The sequence below is a fragment of the Mesoplodon mirus genome, assembly GCF_964341445.2.
Source record: "Mesoplodon mirus genome assembly, chromosome: 3".
Taxonomy (NCBI): Eukaryota; Metazoa; Chordata; class Mammalia; order Artiodactyla; family Ziphiidae; genus Mesoplodon; species Mesoplodon mirus.
This window is the reverse complement of record NC_138978.1, coordinates 185,305,680-185,331,216: the sequence shown is the minus strand read 5'-3', so window position 1 is coordinate 185,331,216 and position 25,537 is coordinate 185,305,680. Positions and strand designations below refer to the sequence as shown.

Genomic DNA, 25,537 nt, shown 5'->3' with positions numbered 1-25,537 from the left:
TCTGCATTCCTGAAAATAATAAGCAAAATTTTTTTTTTTCTCTCCAGAAACACGGTGATAGCCCTTTCCTGTTGTAGGCGGGAGGGATGCTCTATTTGCTATTCCTGTTTTGGAAGGATAAAGTACTGTTAACCCCGTGTAATCAGGGGACTATTTCATTATGATTGTTTACACGATTTTCTAGTTCCAAGATCATGAAATTATGCTGAACTTGTGTCTTCTTTACACCCTCTGATATAACTCAAGAACTGAATATCCATTTTATATTGAGTAATTTTCCCCATATCACTTAAGTTATCCCTAGAAGTTAACTTATCCCCATAAATTCTTCAGATTAGTAGAGAGAAAGCTTACATTTCTGTAAATCTTAAATTGTGAATATATTATACGAAAGAATCATAAAACAATTAAAAATCTAAGTGTTTTTAAACTCACAGATGCCTTGGTGATAACTTCTATTTTGAATTTTTGAGGCTACTTAAATAACCTATGCTAACTGATTTGGCATTTTAGAAGTAAAGGAATTGGCCATTCAGTACAAGCCTCAGTTTAATAGATGAGCATTATTAGACCCAGAGGATAGTAGTTTATCTACTGTCTCAACACTAGGTAGATTAATTTAACTGTTTTCAATAACAACATTAAATATCACATTTTAATATAGAAATTGCATATTACTCGTACCCCAGTTACAACATTTAGGCAAACATATCTTGTATGTGCAGCAGCAGATGAATTAATAGAATGTTGATCTTATGAATTGCAGAAGACTTTTAGAAAATCTCCTGTCTCATAGTAGGCACTTAATAAATATTTGTTCAATGAGTGATAGCTGATAGCTAATGTTTAAAGACTATAAAGTAATCTGTGTGGCAGATACTGTACAAAGTTCATTAGGTGAGCTATCTCCTTTAATCCTTACCTACCTGCTAGATATCAATATTGTAAGTAGTAGTATTATGCCAGTTTGAAAGAAAAGGAAACAGAGGCACACAAGTGATTAAGTGGTTTGTCTAATTACATTTAGCTAATAAATAATGGGGCATAGATCTGAAACTCCTGTTAGTCTGTTCCCAAAGCCCTCACTCTTAATCATAAAGAAATGGGGGAGTTATTTATACTATGATGTAAATGACTGATAATACACCCTTCCTGGAAATTAGATTTTTGAAAGAACACCCGTATCAGAAAGGAAAAGGGATCAAATGTGGATCCTACAAAAGATTCATCTGGTTCATTTTTCAGCCCCAAAGTAGATTTTGACAGAGTTCATTTATAATACTAAGCTTACTGATTTATACAGTAAGCAACATAGACATATATTCATATGTTTGAATTGTTTTCATTCTATCATATGAGGTAAAATATTTAAAGCAAATATGTAAGGGGGGAGTTATATGAGAGATTCCTTTCTTGAACTGTAATAATGAGATAGTTTATACCTAGACTTTCAACATATTGCTATGACCATGGAATGAATGTATTTACAAATCCTGTCATTGTCGGGTGAACTCTCACATTTTTTCCTTACATAAAATATGTATAATAATACACATCACTGTATATTTGCTTTTGAGTCATTTGATATCTCCATTCATATTTCAGGAATCATTTTTACTTAGAGTTTGAGATACTGAAATGAATCAAAATAAAAGATATCTTAGTTCTTTTTATAATTATTCACTTTTTAAATATAATTCATCATCTTAGAGATGATCAGGATTTGCTCATTAAATTTGCCTTAGAATATAAAAACTGCATGAAATTTATAGGGACGTGAGTTGAAAGCAGTGTTTGACACACAGCACTTCAGCCCACTTAAAATAATTTTGTTTGATGTTAAAAATCTAGCTTTAGGCACACTCTAGAATTAATTGCTACGGAAAAAAAAATCTTATCCCCAGATGTCTTTGGAGATGCAAGTAATAAATAATGCCAATACTATTTCTGTTTGCTACCTGAAAAGTCAAAAACCGAAAGACAAATCCAAAAAGTTTAGCAGTGTTGAGTAAGGTTTATTTGGGTGATCATTATTTCATCTTCCATCCTCACTTATTACTTTTAGATACTTATTATTCCACAACCTCCAAACAACTGGCCACGGAATTATCCCTCCCACTTTGTGGCAAAGCACCAGCTTTTGAACCAGAAGCTTCCAAATTCACATTTTACCTCTAAAATTCAGTAGCTGTGGCACCATGTGGGAGCCAGTTATTGGAACCTCACTTCCTCATGTTCCATGAGGGGAAAAATATCTACCTTCCAATGCTGTAGAGGGATTGGATGAAAGAATATACAAGTAAAACAAATGCATGATGCTCATAATACATTTACCTTTCTACCTAAGAAGATCCAAGTTGAAGGAAAGCTATTGATTGAGTTGGTTTTGTAAACTTGTCCTGGTTCATTAATTGGGGAAATTTTGTTAAACCATAACCTGGCTCAATAAAAGTATCCAGCCGAATCTGCCATGTGAGCCAAAGGGTCAAACCAATAACTTGATGGAGACCTGGTTACTTTAACAGTTAAGAGAGACTTGAAAGTAAGCCAAGCTTCTCATAAAAAGGAGGTAGCCAGGCCCCAGAGCATGCCTGAATGCAGAAGAACTGCTTATTCTCCAGGAATTGCCAAAGCTCTAGGGAGTCGTTCAAGCCAAAACTGTGATCTCCCTGTCTTGTCCTTCAAGTGCTGTGGACTCCAAACACATTTTCTGTGCAGCTGGAGGCTTTGTTATAGACAGAAGGATCCTGCTTCATGAGGCCAGTGTTCACCGCCTAACTTTCTTAAAGAGGAATTTGGAAAACTTCCCAGACCCTGCATCTGCCCCTAACCCTTGCACCTCGGAGTCTGAGGCCGGCTAGGGAGACAGCGCAGACGACTAAATTTATTAACAGCCGATGGGCCACTCTATCTTTCACGGCAACAACAGTAGGTGATCCCATCAAAAACCTGTCTGCTGGCTAGCCAGCAAATCCGAGCTGACATGCCTGCCGCAGCGAGACCCAGATGAATGGAAACGAAGGCTGTTTCCTCGAAGAAACACATCACAAGCCAAATGTTGGACCAGGAAGTCAGTTCTAGTTCCATTTGAGAAAAAGTCTTTGACTTTTTATCCATAGGTTCTTTCCCAGATACCTATGTTTTCTTTTCTTTCCTTTCTTTGACTTTTACGAATATTAAGCAGAGGTTGAGCGTTTTAGGGGAGCTCAATGTTTGAATTTCTAATAATCATTGAGGAGTTGGATATAGTAGTCCAGTGGTTAAGCGTGCATTAATCTTAATATATCACAGCTAGAACATAATCATGATTCATTACAAACATACATCAGCAGCCAGCCTCACTTAAAAGCAAACTATTTACCATTTTAAGTAAAAATAAAATATGTGAGCTACATTTTATAGCTCAAATTCCATTTCATTGTCCTCAACATACACAGCATTGGAAAGACTAGCTATTTGCTCCAAAATGACTTTCTCATGGATTAAATTAATATCATTATGAGTTTACAGAGTAACACATACTATATACTTAAAAAAATTTTAATGGGAAATAAAGTGTGTATCGTGAATAATTAGAGTTTTCTATGTCTGTAGTGAAATAGTGCTTTTAAAAACTGTAATTCAGGGCTTCCCTGGTGGCGCAGTGGTTGAGAAACTGCCTGCTAATGCAGGGGACACGGGTTCAAGCCCTGGTCTGGGAAGATTCCACATGCCGTGGAGCAACTAGGCCCGTGAGCCACAACTACTGAGCCTGCGCGCCTGGAGCCTGTGCTCCGCAACAAGAGACGCCATGACAGTGAGAGGCCCGCGCACCGCGATGAAGAGTGGCCCCTGCTTGCCACAACTAGAGAAAGCCCTTGAACAGAAACAAAGACCCAACACAGCCAAAAATAAATAAATAAATAAATAAATTAAAAGAAGGCTCAACATTTAAAAAAAAGAATGTAATTCATAGAGATAACTGGACTTCCAGAATATGGTAATACCAGTCAGACCAGAAATTGAGTAAGACATGTGAGGTTGGCTCACACAGTGAAGACTGGATCCTGTCTTTATTTAAAATTTTTATATTTTAGTGGGGATTTTTTGCATTGATTTTTATTTTTAAAATATTGTATTAAAATATTATTTACATGGATTACTGAGTTTTTGGTGCCTTTAAATTTTGTGCCTCACTTGCCTTACTCTACTCCTGACCCATAGAAGGTACGCTTTCCCTGAAATTACTTTTTCCCATAATGCTCTCCATAGAACATGGGGTATTAACAGTTTTTACACTTTAAAAAGAAAAAAGCTACATCAAATAAGTGTTAGGAATAGTTAAGCAAAGTTAAATAGCTTTCTTATAATTCTTTTCAGAGACTGGAATAAGCTGATGTGTACTGAGAATCTCCAATAGCATGGGGGCATTTCTCAAACTCATTTGCCCACAGAACTCTTTTCCACAAAGGAAGTGAGGAATACTCTGAGGAACACATTCTGGTAAATAGCGTCCAAGAGTCATTTCCAGCACATACTTTGATCCAATAAGACTGCCTTTTCAGGGACTTCCCTTGTGGTCCAGTGGTTCAGACTCTGTGCTTCCACTGCAGGGGGCACGAGTTTGATCCCTAGTCGGGAACTAAGATCCCACGCGCCACGCAGTGTGGGCAAAAGAAAACACACACACACACACACACACACACACACCCCACTGCCTTTTCACATCTATTATATATATTTTTTTCTTTTCTTTCCTCCACTTACCCCACTTTTTTTTTCAGAATACTGAAAAGATAAATATGTCGACACAATCAAGCTAAAGTTATAAAAGGGCTACATTAGTATCTCTATAAACAGGTGTAGTAAAAATTCATTGTAAAGACATATCAAAAGCACTAAAAACATCCCAGGGCTTAGTGTCTCGTAAAGAAAGTGATATCAAGCACACTTACCAGTAAAGTCTGTATTGACTGGGTGAGTGGAGCTGGGAAATTTATAATATCCATTTCCTATGAAACGAGTTCCTTTCACCATTGTGGCCCTCGGAGCTGGTAGAGCTGCCTGTCTCCTTTCCAGCTGATATGTAGGAGAGGGTCCATTCTGTTCTTCAGGTGCCTGCCACCTAAGACGGATGGTTGTACCGTTGATTCCTTCAACCAGAGGTGGCCTCAGTTGGGCTGGTGCTAAATATTAGAAAACCCTTGTTACGTTCAAGAATTTGGCTCCTATCTCTAGACACAGATATGCACACATATGTTCACATGCACCTGTGTACATTACATTCAAAATCAAATCAATTATGGCCTCCAGTATTTCTATGGTCTAGGAACTGAAAACACAGAGTTAATAGTAAATGTGACTAAACAAAATTTAAATGGCTAATGAATATGCTTTTTTCATTAAACCAAGTTTTTCTTACAAATAATTTCTCTATTCTTTCTTGCGACCTGACAGATACTATATATTATAGTCTGTTGGAGCACCACCCAGATTCCCTTTACCAAGCAGATGCTTCATTGCTCTAGCTTCTGTGCCTGTTGGTCTCTAATGGCTCATGGCTTCTCCATTTTCTAGAGAATACCCCTGCCCTACCCTGGAGCTACAAGGTCCCTTGTGAATCCTGCAGCCGGTGACTACCAAGCTAGTGGCTACTGATCACAAAGGGAAGAGTCCCTTGTCTTAACATGGTATCGAGTCAGGGCTGCAATTCACAGAGGCCAAGCAGGAAAAGGAAATGGTTGAAATGGGCTAGTTAGGGAGACTAGAGAAAGTGGGGTTTGAGAAAAACCGGTGAGTGGGGCGGGGTGAACAGTCACTAATTCGTGCCAGCCCAAGGATGATTCAGGAATGACAACCCAATGTTGTCAAATCTTTTATTTTGTTAAAAAAAAGTCATTTTATGTGTAATTTTCTGATTTTTAAAGCTTAGCTACTGATCTAAATTCAAACAAAAAAACAACCACTCTGAAAGCCAAACAAAGCATCCACAGGAAAGAACAAGCCTGTGATCTCAGCGGTTTGCAAACTCCTGTCCAGGTACAACAGACTCAGGCAGCCTCGGGGGCCCTGGAGTGACCACAGCACTCCCAGCAGTGGCCTGAGCCTTGGGCAGTAAGGGCCCAGGGCTCACATACACACTGGGGCCATGGTGCGCCTTGAGGTCCAGGGACACTAGCATTTCTTTGGAGCCTCCTGGGAAACCCCAGGAGTGACAGCTCTGAGACTTCCCCTAAAACCTACTGGTAACAGATCAGATTAACAACGGAGTTGTTGAAAATGAAGACCTGTTTCGATTTTCATTTTCTTAACAAGTTGGGTTTGTAGGATGAGATTCATATCCACTCGAAGTGTGTCAGCTGGGTTTGAGGGGTGTAAGTGAAGAAAGGAACACATGTCATAATCGCCAAGTCTATTTATCAAGGACCCAGACTAAGGCTGTGGATCTTAACTTACACCTGTGTTAACACAGCCTTGTGCAGACACAAAGTTTTTGCCTGTTTCAGTAAATGTAAGATAAATACAATGTGAATACAAAAACTAATATTCTTAAACCAAGAAAGGCAATTCACCTTAAATCAGCTTCGAACAATGACCATTTGTTACTTTCTAGAAAGCTTGGCCAGCTTTCCAAAGAGAAACAATTCACTGTGATTCTATTTTCACTTTTAGTAAAGAAGAGAGGGCAGTGAGTAAAAAGTTCATCAACTTAGAAAGATAGTTAACCATTCTGTTCATCTTCTGCCAGTGTGAGCCATGTGATATTTTTATTCTTATATATACGGATCTGTAAATTTTATGCATGACTTCCTTCAGTATTCTTTACCAAAAATTAGCTAAATGCTGGGTTCTCAAAGATTTCATTCTACAAGCTATGATCCCTCTTCAAAATAATCCAAAACAAAATAAAAAGCTAAGCCATGCAGAAATTTCTTCTCCCACTAAGCTCATCTCCAGAGTTTGGAGTTCCATCTTTGTAAAATTTCAGGAAGCCATCATTGGCTATTAGCTTTACTGGGGAAGGAGGACTGTCAAAGATTTCTGAGTCTTGGGGTCAGAGAAGCAAGTAATGGAGGACCGATTATATCTTTTTCATTTGTTTAAAATTTTCTACTTAGGAGCAGACAATAGGAATTTTGAGCTTTTCTGTTACTTTCCTGTATTCCACTTAAGATTCCCTAGTGATCTGGCACACAAAGACTTGAACTTTTTAGTTTGAAGAATACCACCTATTCCATTGATATCCAAATATCATATGATATCGCTTGTATGTGGAATCTTAAAAAATGACACAAATGAACTTGTTTACAAAACAGAAATAAAGTCACAGATGTAGAAAACAAATGTATTCTTATTTAAAAGCAGCTACTTTCTCAAGGTCGCATTTGTTTGACATCTGATATTCTTTTACTTTACTCCAATCACCCATCTGGATGGGGATAATGAAGATTTGTACCACTATTGTATTCAGAATCCTTTCCCCATTGATACATCATCGAAAATCACTTCTTAGTCAGGAATATAATTTCAGAGTCAAACAAAACAAAATAAAAGGAATTCCAGCAACTCAGTAGGTTTGTTTTGTTTGATTTAATGTCTACTAAAAGTGAGAGCATGCAATTTTAAAAATATGACAAAATGATTATAATCAATAAGGACACATGCATTCAGAATCCACTAAAATTAATGTTGACTATTTAAACTCTAACAAGTAGTGGAGCACTTCTAGATTCACAGGGGAATTGCTCTGCTGAGCAATTACACCATTCTTAGGAAGTCAACCACAGAGAATGAGTGGAACTAGAGTATATATATGTGTGTGTGTTTGTGTGTGTGTATTTTATTCACTTGCTTAAAAAAAAAAAAAAACTCTCAGCTGCTCTGTTACAGTTTCACTTGCGAGTCAACCCAGCCCACTTGAAAGGGTGAGTACCTGCTCAGACATTATCTTCAGAGTTCCCCTAAGACCAGAGGGGAACTTTCAAACAATTAAATGAGACTGGTCTCATATACATTCACAGGTAGAATAATGATAAGAAAAACAGATACTCCTGAACTATTAAACACATACACACAAACACAGACTAACAGACAGGTGAATTAAAGATTATGGCTCAGATCATCAAAGTGAAGGGATTAAAGGTATAAATTTGTTCATCACAAAACAGTAAATTAAGAGACAATATGGAATAATGCGAAAGTCTCTGCAGACTTCTAGAGATATCATTTTCACTTTTTATCCAATTCTGTATGATTTTACAAAAACCACTTCAAACCTATATGCCTCAGTTTTCCCATCCAACATGAGGATAAATTTTCAGTGGAACACTTTGAAAATAACTGCTTTTAAAAACAATATAATTGCATTAGGTTTTACAAAGCAAATTTCTATTTAAATACAAGGCACTATTATTATTAGCCAATAAAGCATCTTTTAAATTACATATTATAAAATGATTCAATTCATCCACATTTAGAATCTGTATTTACTTAGAAAATCCTCTTATAAGCATAAAGTATAAAATGGATCTTCAATATCCATCATTTCAAAGACTAACAACATACAGAGTCTGTCTCCACTTGGAATAAAATTATGGTGCTCTTGTATTTTTTTGCATTAGCTCTGTGATCCAATTTCTAGTCTCTCTCTTCTATTTATAAGCATTCTTTTATAAAACACTCTGTAATATACATTCTCCTTTATGCAGCATTTATTACTTTATAATCTGATTAATAGCATATCATAATGCATAAATTTACACTTGCAAAATTTACGTAGTGTGGAGTCTGACCATCTTAGGATAAGAACTGAAGACTAAATGAGCAGAAGTGCTTGCTGACAGGTCTTTAAAATCAAATCTGTTTTCAAGGAAGTTGTTCTCTATGAAGACTGCATGGCTGTGTCAATATCATAAAGCATCATCAACTATTAGGAAGACAGCAATCTAGGAGCAAACAGCGTTTCCTCATTTCAGGGGTGTGAGGGGGGGAAAGACTAATATGAGACATCCTCAGGCATCTTGTCAGTGGAAAATGATCCTGACTTTCTCTCAGAGATGCAAACTGTCACAGGAAATGCGATTTGCCAAATGCTGCTAGGCCCGAACACCTGTGAAAGGGCCCTGGGACTAGGACTCAAACATAAAATCTGGGTTGGTCACGTAGCCATGATTTCCCAGTTGGCAAGTGCTCTCCATTCAGGGTCCAGAAGAGGAGAGGATTCTCCCCTCAGACTCTCAGAGACTTCTCAGTGCTTTCTTGTTGACTATCTATTCTCTGACTGAGGAAAGAAAACATCAATTTTCCCATTTTCTTCTTTGTTTACTAGTCCCCTTCAAGAGAGAGGATATATAGTGGAACTGATCTGGAAAGGAGAAAACTTAGGTTCTAGACTGCTTCTTTAGGACCCTACTTATAGAACATTGGCTAATCCATTATTTGGCCTCTCTGTTCTTCAGTATCTCACTCATTCATTTATTTTTTTGGAAAAAAAAATTTTTATTGAAGTATAGTTGGTATACAATATTATATAAATTACAGGTGTACAATAGAGTGATTCACCATTTTTAGAGGTTATGCTCCAGTTACGGTCACTATAAGATATTGGCTATATTCCCTGTGTTGTACAATATATCCTTGTAGCTTATTTTATACATAATAGTTTGTACCTCTTAATCCCTTACCCCTATACTGCCCCTCCCCCCTTCCCTCTCCCCGCTGGTAACCACTAGTTTGTTCTCTATAGCTGTGAAGCTGCTTCTTTTCTTTTGTTGTTGTTGTTACATTCACTAGTTTGTTGCGTTTTTTAGGTTCCACATACAAGTGATATCATACTGTCTGTCTTATTTCACTTAGGAAATACCTTCCAAGTCTATCCATGTTGTTGCAAATGGCCAGATTTCATTCTTTTTTATGGCTGAGTAATATTCCATTGTGTATATATATATATACCACGTCTTCTTTACCCATTCATCTGCTGATGGACACTTAGGTTGCTTCCATAACTTGGCAGCTGTAATAATGATGCTATGAACATTGGGGTGAACGGATCTTTTCAAATTAGTGTTTTCATTTTTTCCAGATATGTACCCAGGCGTAGAATTGCTGGGTAATACCTCATTTATTGAAGAGCACGACGGACCCGATTATGCCTAGGGTCTCTTCCAGTTTCAAATTTCTGCTTGAACATTTTCAAGCAGCTCCTCTCCATAGTAAACCAAGAAGGGGTGCTGGATACATAGATCCCCTCAGCCCTCCAGGAAGCCAGCCAGCTTATCTCCCACAGCTCTGAGCCATCTTGTTCCTTACCTCAGCACGGCAGATACATATTATGATTTTTCCTTGTGTTCTATGATATAAACAAGGCCAGAAAGCAGTGCTTTTAGAGAATTTACGGGGAATCACCTCCTTGAAGAATAAACACTACCTTAACCAGCTGTCATGCAGGTGATCATCAATAATTTGCACGCACCTCACATCCAACACATAAAGAGTGTGAGGGACCATGATTTCTGAACTGTACATACGGCTGCAGCGATGACAACACGTACTGTTCCCTAAAGTCCCCCGTCAATAAAAGGCAGTTGCTGGGACTGTAATTATGGCATCCTTGCTACCCAAACTTGAAGCTTTTATGGGGCTTATGCAATTAACTACTTAAATGCATAGTAACACTTGCTTCTCTGACAGAAAAGTATTGATTTTTTAATCATTTTCAAGTCTCCTCTAGCACAAATAAATGTACTACAGTTACAGTTAATGCACTGTGTACATGCATTAAACGTTGGTGTGACAAAAGTTATTATTTTGTGATATATAGAACTGAAGTCGGGCTTCTCAGCAAGTAGCATCATGGATCCAGCATCAGTAATGGAAACTACCATTGCCCTTGATACTCCACATTCTCTAACTTCTACAAGTTAGAGATCTTTTTTCATAGGATACTTAGGCTTAAAATAAAGGAGGTGATGCTGAATATAAATCTTTCCTATATGTCAGTGTAGGAGAAAATTAGAAATAGTCCAACAGAGAAGATAACAGTTTATTTTTTCCTAAAGCTGTGGGTGTATGGCAACTCTGTTCAGATGAATTTTTGTCTATTTTTTTCCCCTTGCATTTATTTAGGGCACATCTATCAAAATATTTTGCATACAACAGTCTTTCTAGTTCAATTCTTACACATTTTAATTGTGTTGTTTTAATGCCTTACTATAGTTAATACATTGGAAAACTAAAATGGTGCTTTAAAAAGTGTGATTTCTGCCATGCCAAAAGGTCAACAGAGGCCCCGTGAAAGTCACATATCTAAATACAGACCTGGCAACAGAGGTCATTACATAGTGTATCAACAAGCCTTTACCTTGGGTGCATCACACATTCAACATTAAAGTGGGTGAGTAAAAAGCAGTTAATTTTGTTTTGTTAGAAATAATATCATTTTAGTTTTAGCATCTAAGACAGATGCCAGCATTTCACTCTGAACAGATGGTAATTCCATCTAATAGTGCATCTCTGTATTAGTAAGGTCTGTTGTGTATACAAACAGTAATAAACAGTAGGTAAGGATCAAAATAAATTTTAATTGTTGACATTAAATTCTGGCAGCCACAGTTCTAAGGCTGCAATATTCCTTTTTCAAGTCTGTCAGGTTTACTAATGCTACAAAAGCTTTGTCGAAAGCTGCCAGATCCCAGTTTCCATACAAAGATGTTGCATGCTACCAGCTGTTGGTCTGCACCAGGATTACCTGTTTTCCTACACTGAAATAATCCTTCAGGAATAACATGGGATTGGTGCTACCACTGATGCACTGGTCCGCCATGATTTCTTTTAGAATGCTTCTGAAGGACTGAACCTTTAATTAAGAGGTTGATTTTTTAAACGTTGTGTCCAATTGTTACAATTGGGGTCATGGTGCTATCACAGCCACTTTCCTACCTTGTAAGTAAGGGTCTCTCAGTCAATTCATTCTATTCTCTTTGCAAATCTGGGCATTCCTGAACTTCTCTGAAACCGACATCACCCTTTTCATTTGGTTTGCTTTATCGGGAGTCTGAAGGATTTCCCTAACAATTGCAGCTCTCGTCAGCTGAGCTCTTCTGTAGACTTTGCTGTGGATCAAGCCTGCCAACAAGCACCAATCTGGCTCTCATAATGTCTCCAACGATCTGGTATTACAAGTAGTAGCCGCTCTATATTTGGGGAAGCTGCCATGTCAAAATCATTATAAAAAACCCCAGTTTGGCATTCAAGTTCAATAACAAACACGCTTTGCCATCATATTTCTTTAAAAACAAGGATGTATTTTTTTGAATCATGAAAAATATATTGCTTCCACCATATGGGACAACCAACGACTCACCAACCGATTTCAGATGCAGCATATTGAGCTGACCATATGTTACTGTGCTGTTGAATGGCTGAGTGATTCATGCCCGTCACATTCTAGTATATCAATTAAAGCTCCTTGAAGTCTGCATGATTTGTGTCTCTGTTATTAAACCCTGCTAATTCATCCCACTTACACATCTGTTATAAATCTCTAGGAGTGCTGCATGATTCATGGCAATCTGTGAGCATGCTACAGCAAATTCTTCTCCTTGTAATTAACAGTAAATTGTTTTACTGCCATGCAATGAATTTTTCAGTTATATTGCAAATGAACTCCTAAATGTGCGGTTCTTTCCTAAGAACTGACTTATATCATTAGGCAATTAAAAAGTATTGCTTTGAACCAAAAGCTTTTAATCAAGAGAAATACAACTTCAACACTGCCTGAGAGCCACGGAAATTTGACACGGTGGATAGAAGGGCAAAATAATTTCTGTTGTCGAAAGAGCAAAACAAACAAAACCAACCCTTCCGCGTACTCAGGATTTCCCTGATGCTAAGACGTGAGAACTGCTGCCCGAAAAGACTGGGTGAGACAAGTGTGCACAGATACTGTTTATCTTAGAAGTGACTTAAGTCATCTGTCTTTACCAAATTTCTCAGATTGACTTACACTGCTCTAATGGTAAAACAGTGCCTTTATTCTTGAAATAAATAATTGGATAATTAGCCAAGTTGAATCCGCACAGGATTTCACTGCTGTTCAAGTGTTCCTGTCAAAGGTGAAGCAAATTCATTTCAGCTCGCCGCTGCAGCTCTTCGAAGAGGCTTTGATTTTTTTTTTCCCCCACTTTCCTGGCAGCAGCCTGAGATTCATGAGTCCATACATCAAGTCGGTAGTTTAACAACAAATGGAATTAAATTCAAAGAAGGGAAACTAATTGAAGGACAGTAACAAAAGTGTTTGGTAATGTGCTTTTTAATACGGCATGCCACATTTGCATGATAATTTTTCCTTTTTAGCATGGAGCAGAAAGTGACTAGCTTAATGAGGGATTATTCAAGACAGGAACGAACAAAATGCATTCATAACTAAGAACAAAGATTGTATTATGAAACAAAAACAGGCAACCTCAGAGAAGTAACTGGATGATTGGTTTATGCATTATGAATAAAAAGATAGAAAAATATTTATATTAGTATTCACTAATGGCTATATATACAAGATTGTTGTAATTAAAATTATAAATTAACATATTAAGAGTGCTTGTTTAATCACTCTGGGTCCTATTCACAATGAAAAGACTCATGTACCTGCATACAAAACAATGTGTATTTTCAACCCAGCCGCAAACATACATTCTACTTTGGATTCAGACAAAAATCTTAATGCACCACTAATTACTTGCTTAATGGGAGATGGGCACTTCTAAGCTTGTAGTGTAGAGGTCAATTTATGACAGGTAAAGGAAATAGGACATTGTTCCTCCAGGAATGGATCTCCAAAAAGAATTTCTCTGAAGGAATGTTTAATTTGTACTTAATTCACAAAGGGTGGAAATGTACAAAGTTATTAGATTAAAAAGGTAATCTTCAAGAAAAGTATAAAAAGGGTGCCCAGTCCATCAGCTTATGACCCTTATATACCCAGAAACAACTCCAAAGCCACCCATGACAGTTTCCTGAAGATTTTGCAATGGAGATGCAGCCGCTCCTGGGAGAATACCTCTCTCACATCAGCTCTCAGACTTTGTCATGGGCACCAAAACTAAAGGAGTAAAGCAATAAATATTCTGGATGAAATGTGTAATTCTAATAATATCTAATTGAAAAACTACTTCAAAGAGAGCAAATTATAATTCTCGAGCTTTTTAATGAAACATACATCTTTACGAGTATCTTTTTGATTTCTGTGACTGAGATTTAAGGGAAAAAAAACATGTTTCAGTGACTCAGTGCTTCAGAAAGGCTGACTACTACTTCTAATTTTAGGTGTTCTTCTTCAAAATTTTTAAATGGTCGCTGGCTTCCTCTGATTCCTGACACTTCACTCACATGAACTACATTTAGACTTGAGTTAAATTTCTCACAAATCCATTAGAATTCACTGGAGTCATATATATCCTCCAAATTGTAACTTGATTACTAGAAGAAACAGAGCAGGAAGAATCTTAGCTGCAACTTAACTTTTATTCCTTTCCTACAATGGTCAACAAACCTGTTGACCATTCAAAAGGATTGACCTTCTCACTGTTTATTTCTATGACTTCATATCTATCAGTTACACACAGAGGTTTAATCCTAGGAAAATTTTAGAAAAAAAAAACCTTATTCACCTATTAAAAACAAAGGAGGTAAGAAGGATATTGGATCTGTAATTGCTGGGGTTTTCTTTGTATTCTAATAAAAACAAGTCCATTGTTCCTGATCCAAACACCCCTGAAAACGGTATATCTCATAATAAAGCAAGTGGCAAGCAAAAATTATTTTTTTATCCTTTTGTCATGTAAGTGACTTTATTCCCTGCTTGGCAGATGAAGAGTCAGAGAGTTCTGACAAAATAAATTAAGGGATAAAGAAAAAAATTTTCCCAGAAGAACGCTAAAATAATTTTTCCTTCAGAAAAGAAAGGATTTCACATGTGAACAAAGTTAATGTATTTTTTTTAATGGAAATTGAGTAGAAGGAACATTTTGGCAAAGGACAAAAAACTACACATTTAAAATGTAGTATCCCATCTTCTCCTGCAACTGTTTAATTTTTTACCTTCCAGCTTCTGCTCTAACCATGTTAAACAGAGTGCTGTCCAGAGAGTCATCAGTGACCCCACGTTCCTTGCAGTTTACATTTTTCCTACTTTCCCTACAGCATGTGACCCTACTGACAACATTCTCCTTCTAGAATTCTCTCTCCCCTTGATTTTTTGGATACTGCTTTTTCTAGGTTCTTCTTCTAACTCTGACCATGTCTCTGTTCCCTTTATTCCTCCTTTCCTCTTCCTCCCAAAATGTGAGCATTTACTGAGATGTAAACTTTTATTTTGTATTTTCTCTGCCTTCACTAATACATTATCATCTATAGTTTCGGCTCCTTCTATATGCAGGGGACTATAAAACCCGCATCCTTCTTAAGCTCCAGATTTGCATTTTCTGCTGTTGGCTGGTTATAATTGTCATGGATGTGTTTCCATCAGATAATCAAACTGAAACTCATGGTTTTATTTCTCCCATATGTTCTTTGTCTTTTGCATTATATTTAGTGGCATCACCACTGTCTGGGATGTTTACTGTCATCTTCAATTTCTCCCTCTTCTTAACCTGTGGATTTCCTTTCCTTGATCTACTCTATTCGTTTCTTTTAATCTTTCCTTCTATTTATCTGATTTACTTTCTCATGGCCCCCTTGGAATGTCTACCAGTCTCTATTTCCACACTTTAATCTATTCTACACTATACTGACAGAGACATCTTTATAAACCTCAGCTTTCATCATGTCAGTATGGAACAGCCCCTCAAACAGCGACACATGGTATAATAGCTGCAAAAATCTTTACCAATTCTTTATAGTCCATTTCAAGTGCCATTTAACCTGAACTAATTTCCCAGTCTCCTAAATCAAAGCTATCTATCCCATATTCTCCGTTCCCATAACTTTCTTTTATCCTTTCCCCCAAGGTGTTAACCCTACCTGTTATATGTCAGTACCTTAATGCAGACACCATTAAGGTATTTTTTTTTTTTTTTTTTTTTTTTTTCTTTTTGCGGTATGCGGGCCTCTCACTGTTGTGGCCTCTCCCGTTGCGGAGCACAGGCTCCGGACGCGCAGGCCCAGCGGCCATGGCTCACGGGCCCAGCCGCTCCGCGGCACATGGGATCCTCCCAGACCGGGGCACGAACCCGCATCCCCTGCATCGGCAGGCGGACTCTCAACCACTGCGCCACCAGGGAGGCCCGCCCATTAAGGTATTTTTGAATGGATTCTACTAGAATCCCCTCCACCCAGTGCTTTAAACAGTAACCTTAATAGACGCTTACTGAATTGAGCATTCACAGCAAAACATAGCAACAATATGGTTATGACACATTATTAACTCTATTGTAAACAAATTTGAAATGTGTAGTTTTTGATCAAAATCCTGAAATGCATGCCATAATTCTGAACAACATGCTCCTTACAGAACTGAAAAATGATGCTTTTCGGTGTTAGCCCCCCTACAGTTTACTTTTGCCATTCAATCCTTAGTTTTAGGACTCTCCATTGTTATACTTATGTTATAATACTGTTACGGAAACAAAGTTGTAAAATAAATTGCATGACTTCGATAACATTCGATTAGACATTCTATAACATTTACATTGTGACTGATAAAAGTATTACAAAACAGTTATGATAGAAATCTTGATAAAAATAACAACTTTTTTTGAGAATTTACTCTGTGCTGGGCACTACTTTAAATACTTAACATGTATTTACTCCTCGGGAGAGCCCTATGTAATAGGTTATCCTTATTTATAAATTGGAAAACTGAGGCCCAGAGGTCATATAATTTACTCAGGGTCACAAAGCTAGTAGATGGCAGAGCCCAAATTCAAGTTGCGGCATTCTGGCTTATCATTTTCCCCTAAAATACACAAATAAGCTCCTATTTGAAAAAGTCAATTAACTTGCACATCTCATGGCTTTCGGAGACTACGAGAGGTGTCCAAGTTCTGTTTTTCAGGGATAAAGAGGCAGGGAGAGGACTCAGAGGGCCTAGATCAGTTCTGCTCCACTCAGCTTCCAGTGGCTGGAGTGGCCTTAAGCCTCCTCACCAGTGACTAGAAGAAGAGCACATAGCACTGGGGCGCAGTGAGTTCCATGTCACAGGAACTCTTACTGCAACCAATGAGGATGATATTCACACAGACGTGATCATTGGTCCATTAAGCAGGGAAGATGCCATTCTATAGACATTTTCCCTGCTTTTCTCTTTCCATGTCCAGGGTCTGTCTAGTCTCTGGGGACCGGCATGTCTCCGTTCAGTTCTTTTGGTTTGTGTCTATGAAAAAACAGAGTAGATCCTATCTAAAGGAGAGAGTCTGTCCTAACAGTGCTGGAAACTAGGGCATGTGAGGTGCAGCTGGGAGGTCCCTCAGTACACAGCCTGGAGGAGAGAAGACCTGGCTGGGGGTATTGTTACTGAAGATGTTATTGGAAGTGATGTCATGAGGAAGGTGAATTAGAGTGAGGACAGCCCCCAAGGGAGTGGAAGGAGAATGTTCAAGAAGCCAGAGGGAGGTATCTTGGATTAGTATCACCTCTGAAATTGCGTTTCAAAGAGGTCTCTAAACATGGTAGGATTTGCCAGAGAGGTGTAGTTCCCCCACCACTAAAGGATCAAACACAGGTCGGACAAACACTTGGAAGGAATGTTGCATAGGATATATTAATATTGGCTAGACAGTCACCCTAGATGACTTTGAAATGTTTTACAACCCTGAGAAGCTGTGACTTCAGTTCTGCTCGGTCACATAATCGGAGTTCCTTTATCCTCCCCTAGATCTCAGGCCAATCTTTGGTTTGTGTGGTTTCTGTTTTCACTTTCTCCAGCCCCCAGGACATATTTCTCTTTTAATTTTTATCCTCTAGTCCCAAATTATGTCATTTTTTCTAAAAGAGACAGGGAGTCTTACCCTGTTATCCACACTCTGTAACTCTAATAACATCGTATATAAAAATAAATAAATATTCTTATAGGAGCATGGTGTTTTTTGTTCAAGCTAGGTACTCCATAAATACTTGTACATATAGGTTAAATACGTAAAAACACAAAGAGCTCAGTCAGAGATAATAAAACATAATTACTTGGAACTTTGGAGCCATTCTCATTATTGAAAAAAAAAATTTTTTTTTTTGGCCGTGCCCCGCAGCACGTGGGGTTCTTAGTTCCCCAACCAGGGATTGAACCCGTGCCCCTTGCATTGGGAGCACAGAGTCTTAACCACTGGACCGCCAGGGAAGTCCCCATCACTGGTGGACAATTTGAAGAAACAAAATTACTTGTTATATTTGAAGTTTGTTGTATACTGATACACAATAATTTTAGCCAAACAAGTTTTTCCAGGACGAAAACAAAATAAAACAAGACAAAAACTATGGAATCGTATATGAAGACAGTAAGGAGGAAGGTCTAAGGAGTATTTTTGTAGCTAAACATGTTTGCATGCTATCTGTCATTCGCCTAGGAGTCTCTTAACCTCCTCACATCTGGACATTTCTTTAAAGAGCACCAGGAATCTAAGCCTTGTTGGATGCTGACAGAAAAACTGATTTGAAAACATCCTAAATGGTAAGTAATTGGGTTATATAGGTGTTAATAATACCTGTAATCAAGTTTGTATGAACCTAATTTGTCATAACTGAAGCAAGCAAAAAATTATACAAACTATTTCCTGGTAAGATTATACTTGATAACAAGTTGTTATTTCAATTTTATATACTTAGGAGCTTCATATTCATAATAAACAGATTAATAAGCACACTACTGCCTATCCAATAAAGGCAAAATATGACACCAGGGCAACCCAGTAATTTCTGGATGTCTGCTGTTAGCTCCATGGGGCAGGAGGGGATAGACCAAACCCCACACAAAAAAAGTTAAGATTGAGAGGAGGAGTACTCTGAGTCCTCAGAAGAAGCCTGCCAGACACTTCAAACAATTGTTGGGACACCTTTAGGACTTAGGGTGGTGGAAGCCCTGTAGTCACTCTGCATCTAATTATGTTTCTTATGATGACACAGTTGCAACTCAGGAATGTTCAGGGCTCTTAAGTTTCTTTTTCTGTTCAACTATGTCAAGGTCAGTAGCAATCAGGGCTAGTGAGGGGAAGGAGAAAGCAGAAAAGACAAATATGAAGTCCAAACTAGAGAAGGTATTGAGCTTTGTAGGTGTTTTGTTTATAAATACACAATATATTTTTCATGTCCTTTAGAACTTGCTTACCTGCTGCTAAAGTCCGTCCTCCTCCCGAAGCACTGGTTATACAACCAACTGAATTGCAGAGAGAAATAGTAAAGTTGTATATCCTATAAGGTTGTAGTCCTTTTACAATATAAGACAGTTCTTGGGATTTAGCAGTGTACAACACCTGTGAAGCAAAAAAAATAGAAGTCAGATAATAGATAATCAGTATGAAAAATATTAGCTTGACAAGCAAAGTTCCAGGAATTCTGACAGAGGGAATTATTGCCAACCACGATTAGGAAAAGAGATTTTTTTTGAAGGGCCTCAACAAGCTAGAATTTAATTGATTATTGTACAATCACACTGCTTTATGAGGTAATAATCCAGTTCCTGAGTGGATAAATGAGGAAACCGAGTTATTGCCTCATAAAGCAGCATGGTGGTGCAGTTCGTGTCACTGATGGTACAGATAAAGAATGGTGACACTGTCACTGTTATCATGAAAAAGTCCAAATAAAACCATGGGGCTTGGCCAAAATGAACCCAGTGCAGTAATACCCACATGCTAGCTGATGGAGCTGGTACAGAAAGATGTTACTACGTTCAATCAATCTCATCATTTGTTTTTTTTTAAAAAAAAGCCACAGGAAGAAAAAAGGGAAAAAAGGAAATATTACTGAGCACCCACATGAAGTCAATTCTCAATTATCTTTCTTGTACAACTGAGCATAAGCAGATTGATCAAACAGTTACATTTTTTTTGAAATACTGTCTTTATCACACATTTTCAAATGAAAATAGCAGATTTGAGCAAAGGAGACTCTATGGTCCATAAACAAGTAATTAAACAATAAACACTGAGAGCTTGTCCTGTCATTATAACTAGAATTGATCAAAAGCAACCATGTAAATTTGCTTAGTCTGTAGATACAAAGACCACTGGTGATTATATTCAGGAAAAAAAGTCATTAAAACGGATAGTCTGACAGCAAGCATGAGTACAAAGCTATTTTTCTAAGGGATATTGGTATACATTCATATGAAATAATCTTCCATAAATATAAATACTACAGGTAACTGTAAAGATTAATAACATTTGGAGTCAGTTTCTAGATTTTGTTTTCCCTTTAGGAGTACAATAAAATTCTTTTGGAATATGTGCCTGGGTACTGACTTTAAAATTTCATAAACTGAGTAGTTCTAGAAAGCAGTGTGTTTGGAATATAAATTATATTGCTTACATAACATTCTTCAGAAATAAAGGTGACTTTGGAGATTCAAAATATCTAGGAATAATTTAAAACACTGGTACCATTTTCTTGCAATTACACTTAGAAATCAGAAAAGCATCAAACACTGAATTATTAATCCTTTTTCCAATTTTAAAATGGCTACTTAGGTTTTGAAGATATAAACTTTTTTCTTTTGTGCAATGTGATTTAAAATTTTCTAAGAAAAATAAAACTTTGAAATGAGTAAATCTTAATATTGCTATAAGATTTATCTTATTTAGCACAATTTTGATGGGATTTAATGTAGATTTTTAGAAAATGAAATTGTTAAGATAAAATACATTAAGGTATTTCTTATTTAATTTAAAAAATTGAATCATTTTTAAACAAATTATTCTTTGTCTGAAGAACACATCATGAGGGAGGGGATAAACAATATGGAGAGTCCTTAAAAAACTAAAAATAGAACTACCATACGACCCAGCAATCCCACTACTGGGCATATACCCTGAGAAAACCATAATTCAAAAAGAGTCATGTACCAAAATGTTCACTGCAGCTCTATTTACAATAGCCAGGACATGGAAGCAACCGAAGTGTCCATCAACAGATGAATGGATAAAGAAGATGTGGCACATATATACAATGGAATATTACTCAGCCATAAAAAGAAACACAATTGAGTTATTTGTAGTGAGGTGGATGGACCTAGAGTCTGTCATACAGAGTGAAGTAAGTCAGAAAGAGAAAAACAAATACTGTATGCCAACACATATATATGGAATCTAAAAAAAAAAAATGGTAATGAAGAACCTAGGGGCAAGACGGGAATAAACACACAGACCTACTAGAGAATGGACTTGAGGACACAGGGAGGGGGAGGGTAAGCTGGGACAAAGTGAGAGAGTGGCATGGACATATATACACTACCAAATGTAAAATAGATAGCTAGTGGGAAGCAGTCGCATAGCACAGGGAGATCAGCTCAGTGTTTTGTGACCAGCTAGAAGGGTGGGATAGGGAAGGTGGGAGGGAGGCAGACGCAAGAGGAAAGGGATATGGGGATATATGTATATGTATAACTGATTCACTTTGTTATAAAGCAGAAACTAACACACCATTGTAAAGCAATTACACTCCAATAAAAATGTTAAAAAAAAAAGAGGGAGGGGATATGGGGACATGTGTATGCATATGGCTGATTCACTTTGCTGTGCAACAGAAACTAACACAGTATTGTGAAGCAATTATACTCCAATAAAGATCTATTTTAAAAAAGTTTTAAAAAGAACACAAAATGAAATGTAATAAAGATAAAATGTAGACTAATACTAATTTTGATGAAATTTTACTTCTTCTCTACATATAGTTGTTATAAATTAAATGATTTTTAAGAGACACTTATCCTAGAGCTTGGGGCATGTAAAATCATCACTCAGATAAACTGTGTCTTTAACATGTACATAGACTCATCTTAACAAGTCTTAAAGGATGTATCTAATTGAAAGTTTTTTGTGGGATTAATCTTTAAAGAGGTGAGAATAACTTTGTAGGAGTTTAAAATACTACAATGATAATAACAGCACTTCTATATATGTCTTCTACCACATTCTTAGGTAAAGATCCTTTAACAGTTATTTTTACAGTAGGCTTTCCCCAGAAATTTTGGCTATTTATTTACCAAGATTATAACAGACATGTTCAGGTCAGTGTGGATACAAATTTAATTGTTGAGAACATAAAAAAATTTGACTTTGCCACTTGTGATTTCACTTTCTTGAATATATGATTAGGTAGATGAATATTTGCAGGAGAGGGTATAAGAGAGAGAATAAAGTGACATATCTATATTCTTATTTTAATTCAGACACAAAGACTTTTAAACAAAAGATTTATATACATAAATTTTGTCAATATAAAATATATTTTCCTGCCCCATTGAATATTTTATAAAATGTAATGTAGCCATATCCCATTAATAATAATCACTAATAATAACAATATCTAATATTTGTCAAGCTCTTTAAGCTCTACAAAAACTGTACAGATAAGCAGAAATTGTTTTCCCATTTTACACATGAATAAAACCTGAAGCACAGAGATGTGTGATATGGCAAGTAATTGGTAAAGCGGGATAAAAACAAGTTGATTTCTGGGATGTGTTGTATAAACTATGGGTTGTTTTTTTTTTCTTATCTTAGTTTCTTGGAATAGAGTATTATAATACAAGTAACAGCCAGAAGGCATAATATGCTGTGCAAGCTGGTAATCCAAACCCACATGTCATCTACCATTCTGACACTGCTGGCTCAATCTCAGCTCCTACCTATGACTCCTTGGAGGACCCCTAAGACTTGTGAGAGCAGAAAAATGTGGTTTGGTTTGCAGATGGGTTGTCTTAATATGTGGTTAATAAAGTCAAAAATGGGTGCTGGCTGCTCTATAGCTCCATTCAGGGATGGTCCTAAAACCCAGCAATAAAAAGAAATCCTTTCAATGGGCAAAACTTTAGGTACTGCACCTGGTCATTTATTCTGTGTGGAAAGGGAAGGGTCCCTGAATTATATGGCTGGGGTTTGGTTGTATTGAACATGGCCGTAAAAGAAAAAAGACTAGAAAATCAGGAACTGGGATGTCTAGGGAAGAAGAATGTGGATAGGCCCATGGGACAGGGCATCAAGTAAGTGCGAAGATCTTTTCATGTCCTGTTAATGTCCTCCAAAGAGCATCTTCCTCAGAAGAGATGCTAAATAGCCAAGTATGCAGAATGACTTGTCCAGTTGACATCAGCCGGTCTTTGTCATTGGTCACTCTTATGCTGATAGAAAGGACACTGGTCTCACCATAAACTGGAGGGTAACAAGAGCCTCTCATCCTCCAGGATTATTATACATATCAAATGAATTAGTCTATGTACACAGTAAAGCCTCAGTAATCTTTACCTATGATCATTATTCTCATTACTGCTGGCTGGATATAACTCACTAGAAGGTAATATGTCACTACATATCCCAAACTTTGAACATGTTCATAACCTTTGCTATAAGCTGTGATAAACTGCATCCCTCAAAATTTATTCTTAGGAAATAGAAATGTGCAAAATGTACGTATAAGATGTTCTTATCAATGTCATTTAGATTTCCAAGAGAATTAATACAATAGACATATCAATTGATTGTGGATTGGTTGAATCATTATTGTGTACCCAGATAATATGATAGTACACAGCTACTGAATGTCAGCTTCTTGCAATATATTTAAGGATATATGCTAAGTGGAAAAAGCAGATTTCATGAAACAAAGTTATACCAACTTTATTTCCATATACCCTTATATTAGGAAAAATGAGTGATATAAGTATTTAGAGCCTTGTATACATAAATATTATATTAAAAACCAAATGCCCCCTTTAAGGATTGTATTGGGTTGGCCAAAAACTTCATTCGGTTTTAAGTAAAAATAAGACATATTTTTCATTTTCACCAAGAAATTTATTGAATGTATTCATTAACTGAGAAAACATTTTGGCCAACCCAATACAAATGAAAATTCTGTCAGAATTCTGCAAATACAGAAAATGTCAATATGAAGACATAATTCAATTCTGAAAGGTCGTTAGTTGAAAATAACAATACCTGTGAAAACACCACCGGGCTAGATTGTTGAGGTGATTGTTCAGAAACCATACTGATGTTATACCCCACAACTTTTCCTCTTGTCACATTATTTGCTGGCATCTCCCAGGACACATTGAGTGAGTATGGTGAGAGGGGGGAGACTGAAGGAGGGGTCATGAATACAGGCGCTGTTAACAACAATAACAACAGCCAAAACAATGAATGCTGTATTCACAGGTTTTCAACCTGAATTCACACATTTATCCTAGTTTCTGAAACACCTCACTCCTTACATAATATTCTAATTTTTAAAAATCAAAGAAGATGCTGGTGTGTATAAAAGCTACTCACTTATTTTTATATCTGCAAGGATGTTCTCCACCTTCACATTACTAACAAAGATATTTTCCATTTACAAAATTAAAAAATAGAAATTTGCTTGTGTTCATAAAGGTAACTAGTAGATAGCTGGGGAGGAAACCTTAGGCCTTATGACGTCTTTGAAAGGAGAAGCCACAAAAACAGAATATGTCTCAGTCCACAAAGTTTAGAACAATGCATAGTGACATACTGGACTTCTTATGTAGAGAAGTAATTCACTGAGCTCCTGGGAGAATATTACTCTTTAGAAAGAGGGAAATCGAAAATGTTCTGAATAACCCCGAAGAAATTCGAAAAGTTTTCAATAAATTTGGATTGAAATGTTCAGGGACATACACACATACATTCTCCCCCTGCCATCCTTGAGATCTTAATATGGATTTTAAATGTGCTAACCAAAGGTGTATTATCAAAGGACCTCATTGCACTTTCATTAGCCAGTGACCCATACGATTATGAGGGTCTAGTATTGCTGTTTCATCCATTACTTTTCATTTCTGACCTTGACTTTCCCCTTCCAGAATGCCATGGCTCATCACTTGTGCTATCATGCCCCTATTATTTGGACAAGATGGCTGGGAGTCATTAAGAGATGCTCAAGCACAATGCACATTTTATTCATGAAATGATTCCCTTGGACATCAAACTTGAAGCTACCCTTACCCTCCACAGTCCTAACAGATCCAATTTAAATTGGGACTTGGGTTTCTTTGGGTATCTATAGATTCAAAGCGTAACAAAAGTGTAGTTTTTTTGTCAAGGGCTCATGAAATTTGAAGTGTTTATAATATAAAGAATGAGGTGGAGGATTAAAAATATCTCATTTGCCTTAGTAAAGCTATCTTAAGAAAATTAAAACTCTTCACCATCTTTCCTTACCATATTGCCAACTGCTTATAAACACACTTGTGAATTAGAGATTTTGATGTCTGGGATTATATTTTAAGGTACAATTTGGTACCTAAACTATTTGTTTTGGAAAGAGAAAGAAAAACAAAAACAGATTTGTGAAACTGGTAACAGTTATATCTTTCACTGAACATAAATTGTACTGA

General features: G+C 36.9%; 1 protein-coding gene across 2 annotated transcripts in view; it reads right to left on the bottom strand.

Moving 5' to 3' along the window:
* The window catches only part of USH2A (usherin), a gene marked incomplete at both ends in the record, with an annotated part of 772,061 nt that overhangs the window by 533,149 nt on the left and 213,375 nt on the right, over positions 1–25,537 (bottom strand). For both annotated transcript variants that reach the window (XM_082613798.1, XM_082613799.1), the window contains 3 exons: positions 4,935–5,165; positions 19,292–19,436; positions 24,120–24,289. In XM_082613798.1, coding sequence (XP_082469924.1) covers positions 4,935–5,165; positions 19,292–19,436; positions 24,120–24,289 — 546 coding nt within the window. The remainder of the gene's footprint in view (positions 1–4,934; positions 5,166–19,291; positions 19,437–24,119; positions 24,290–25,537) is intronic.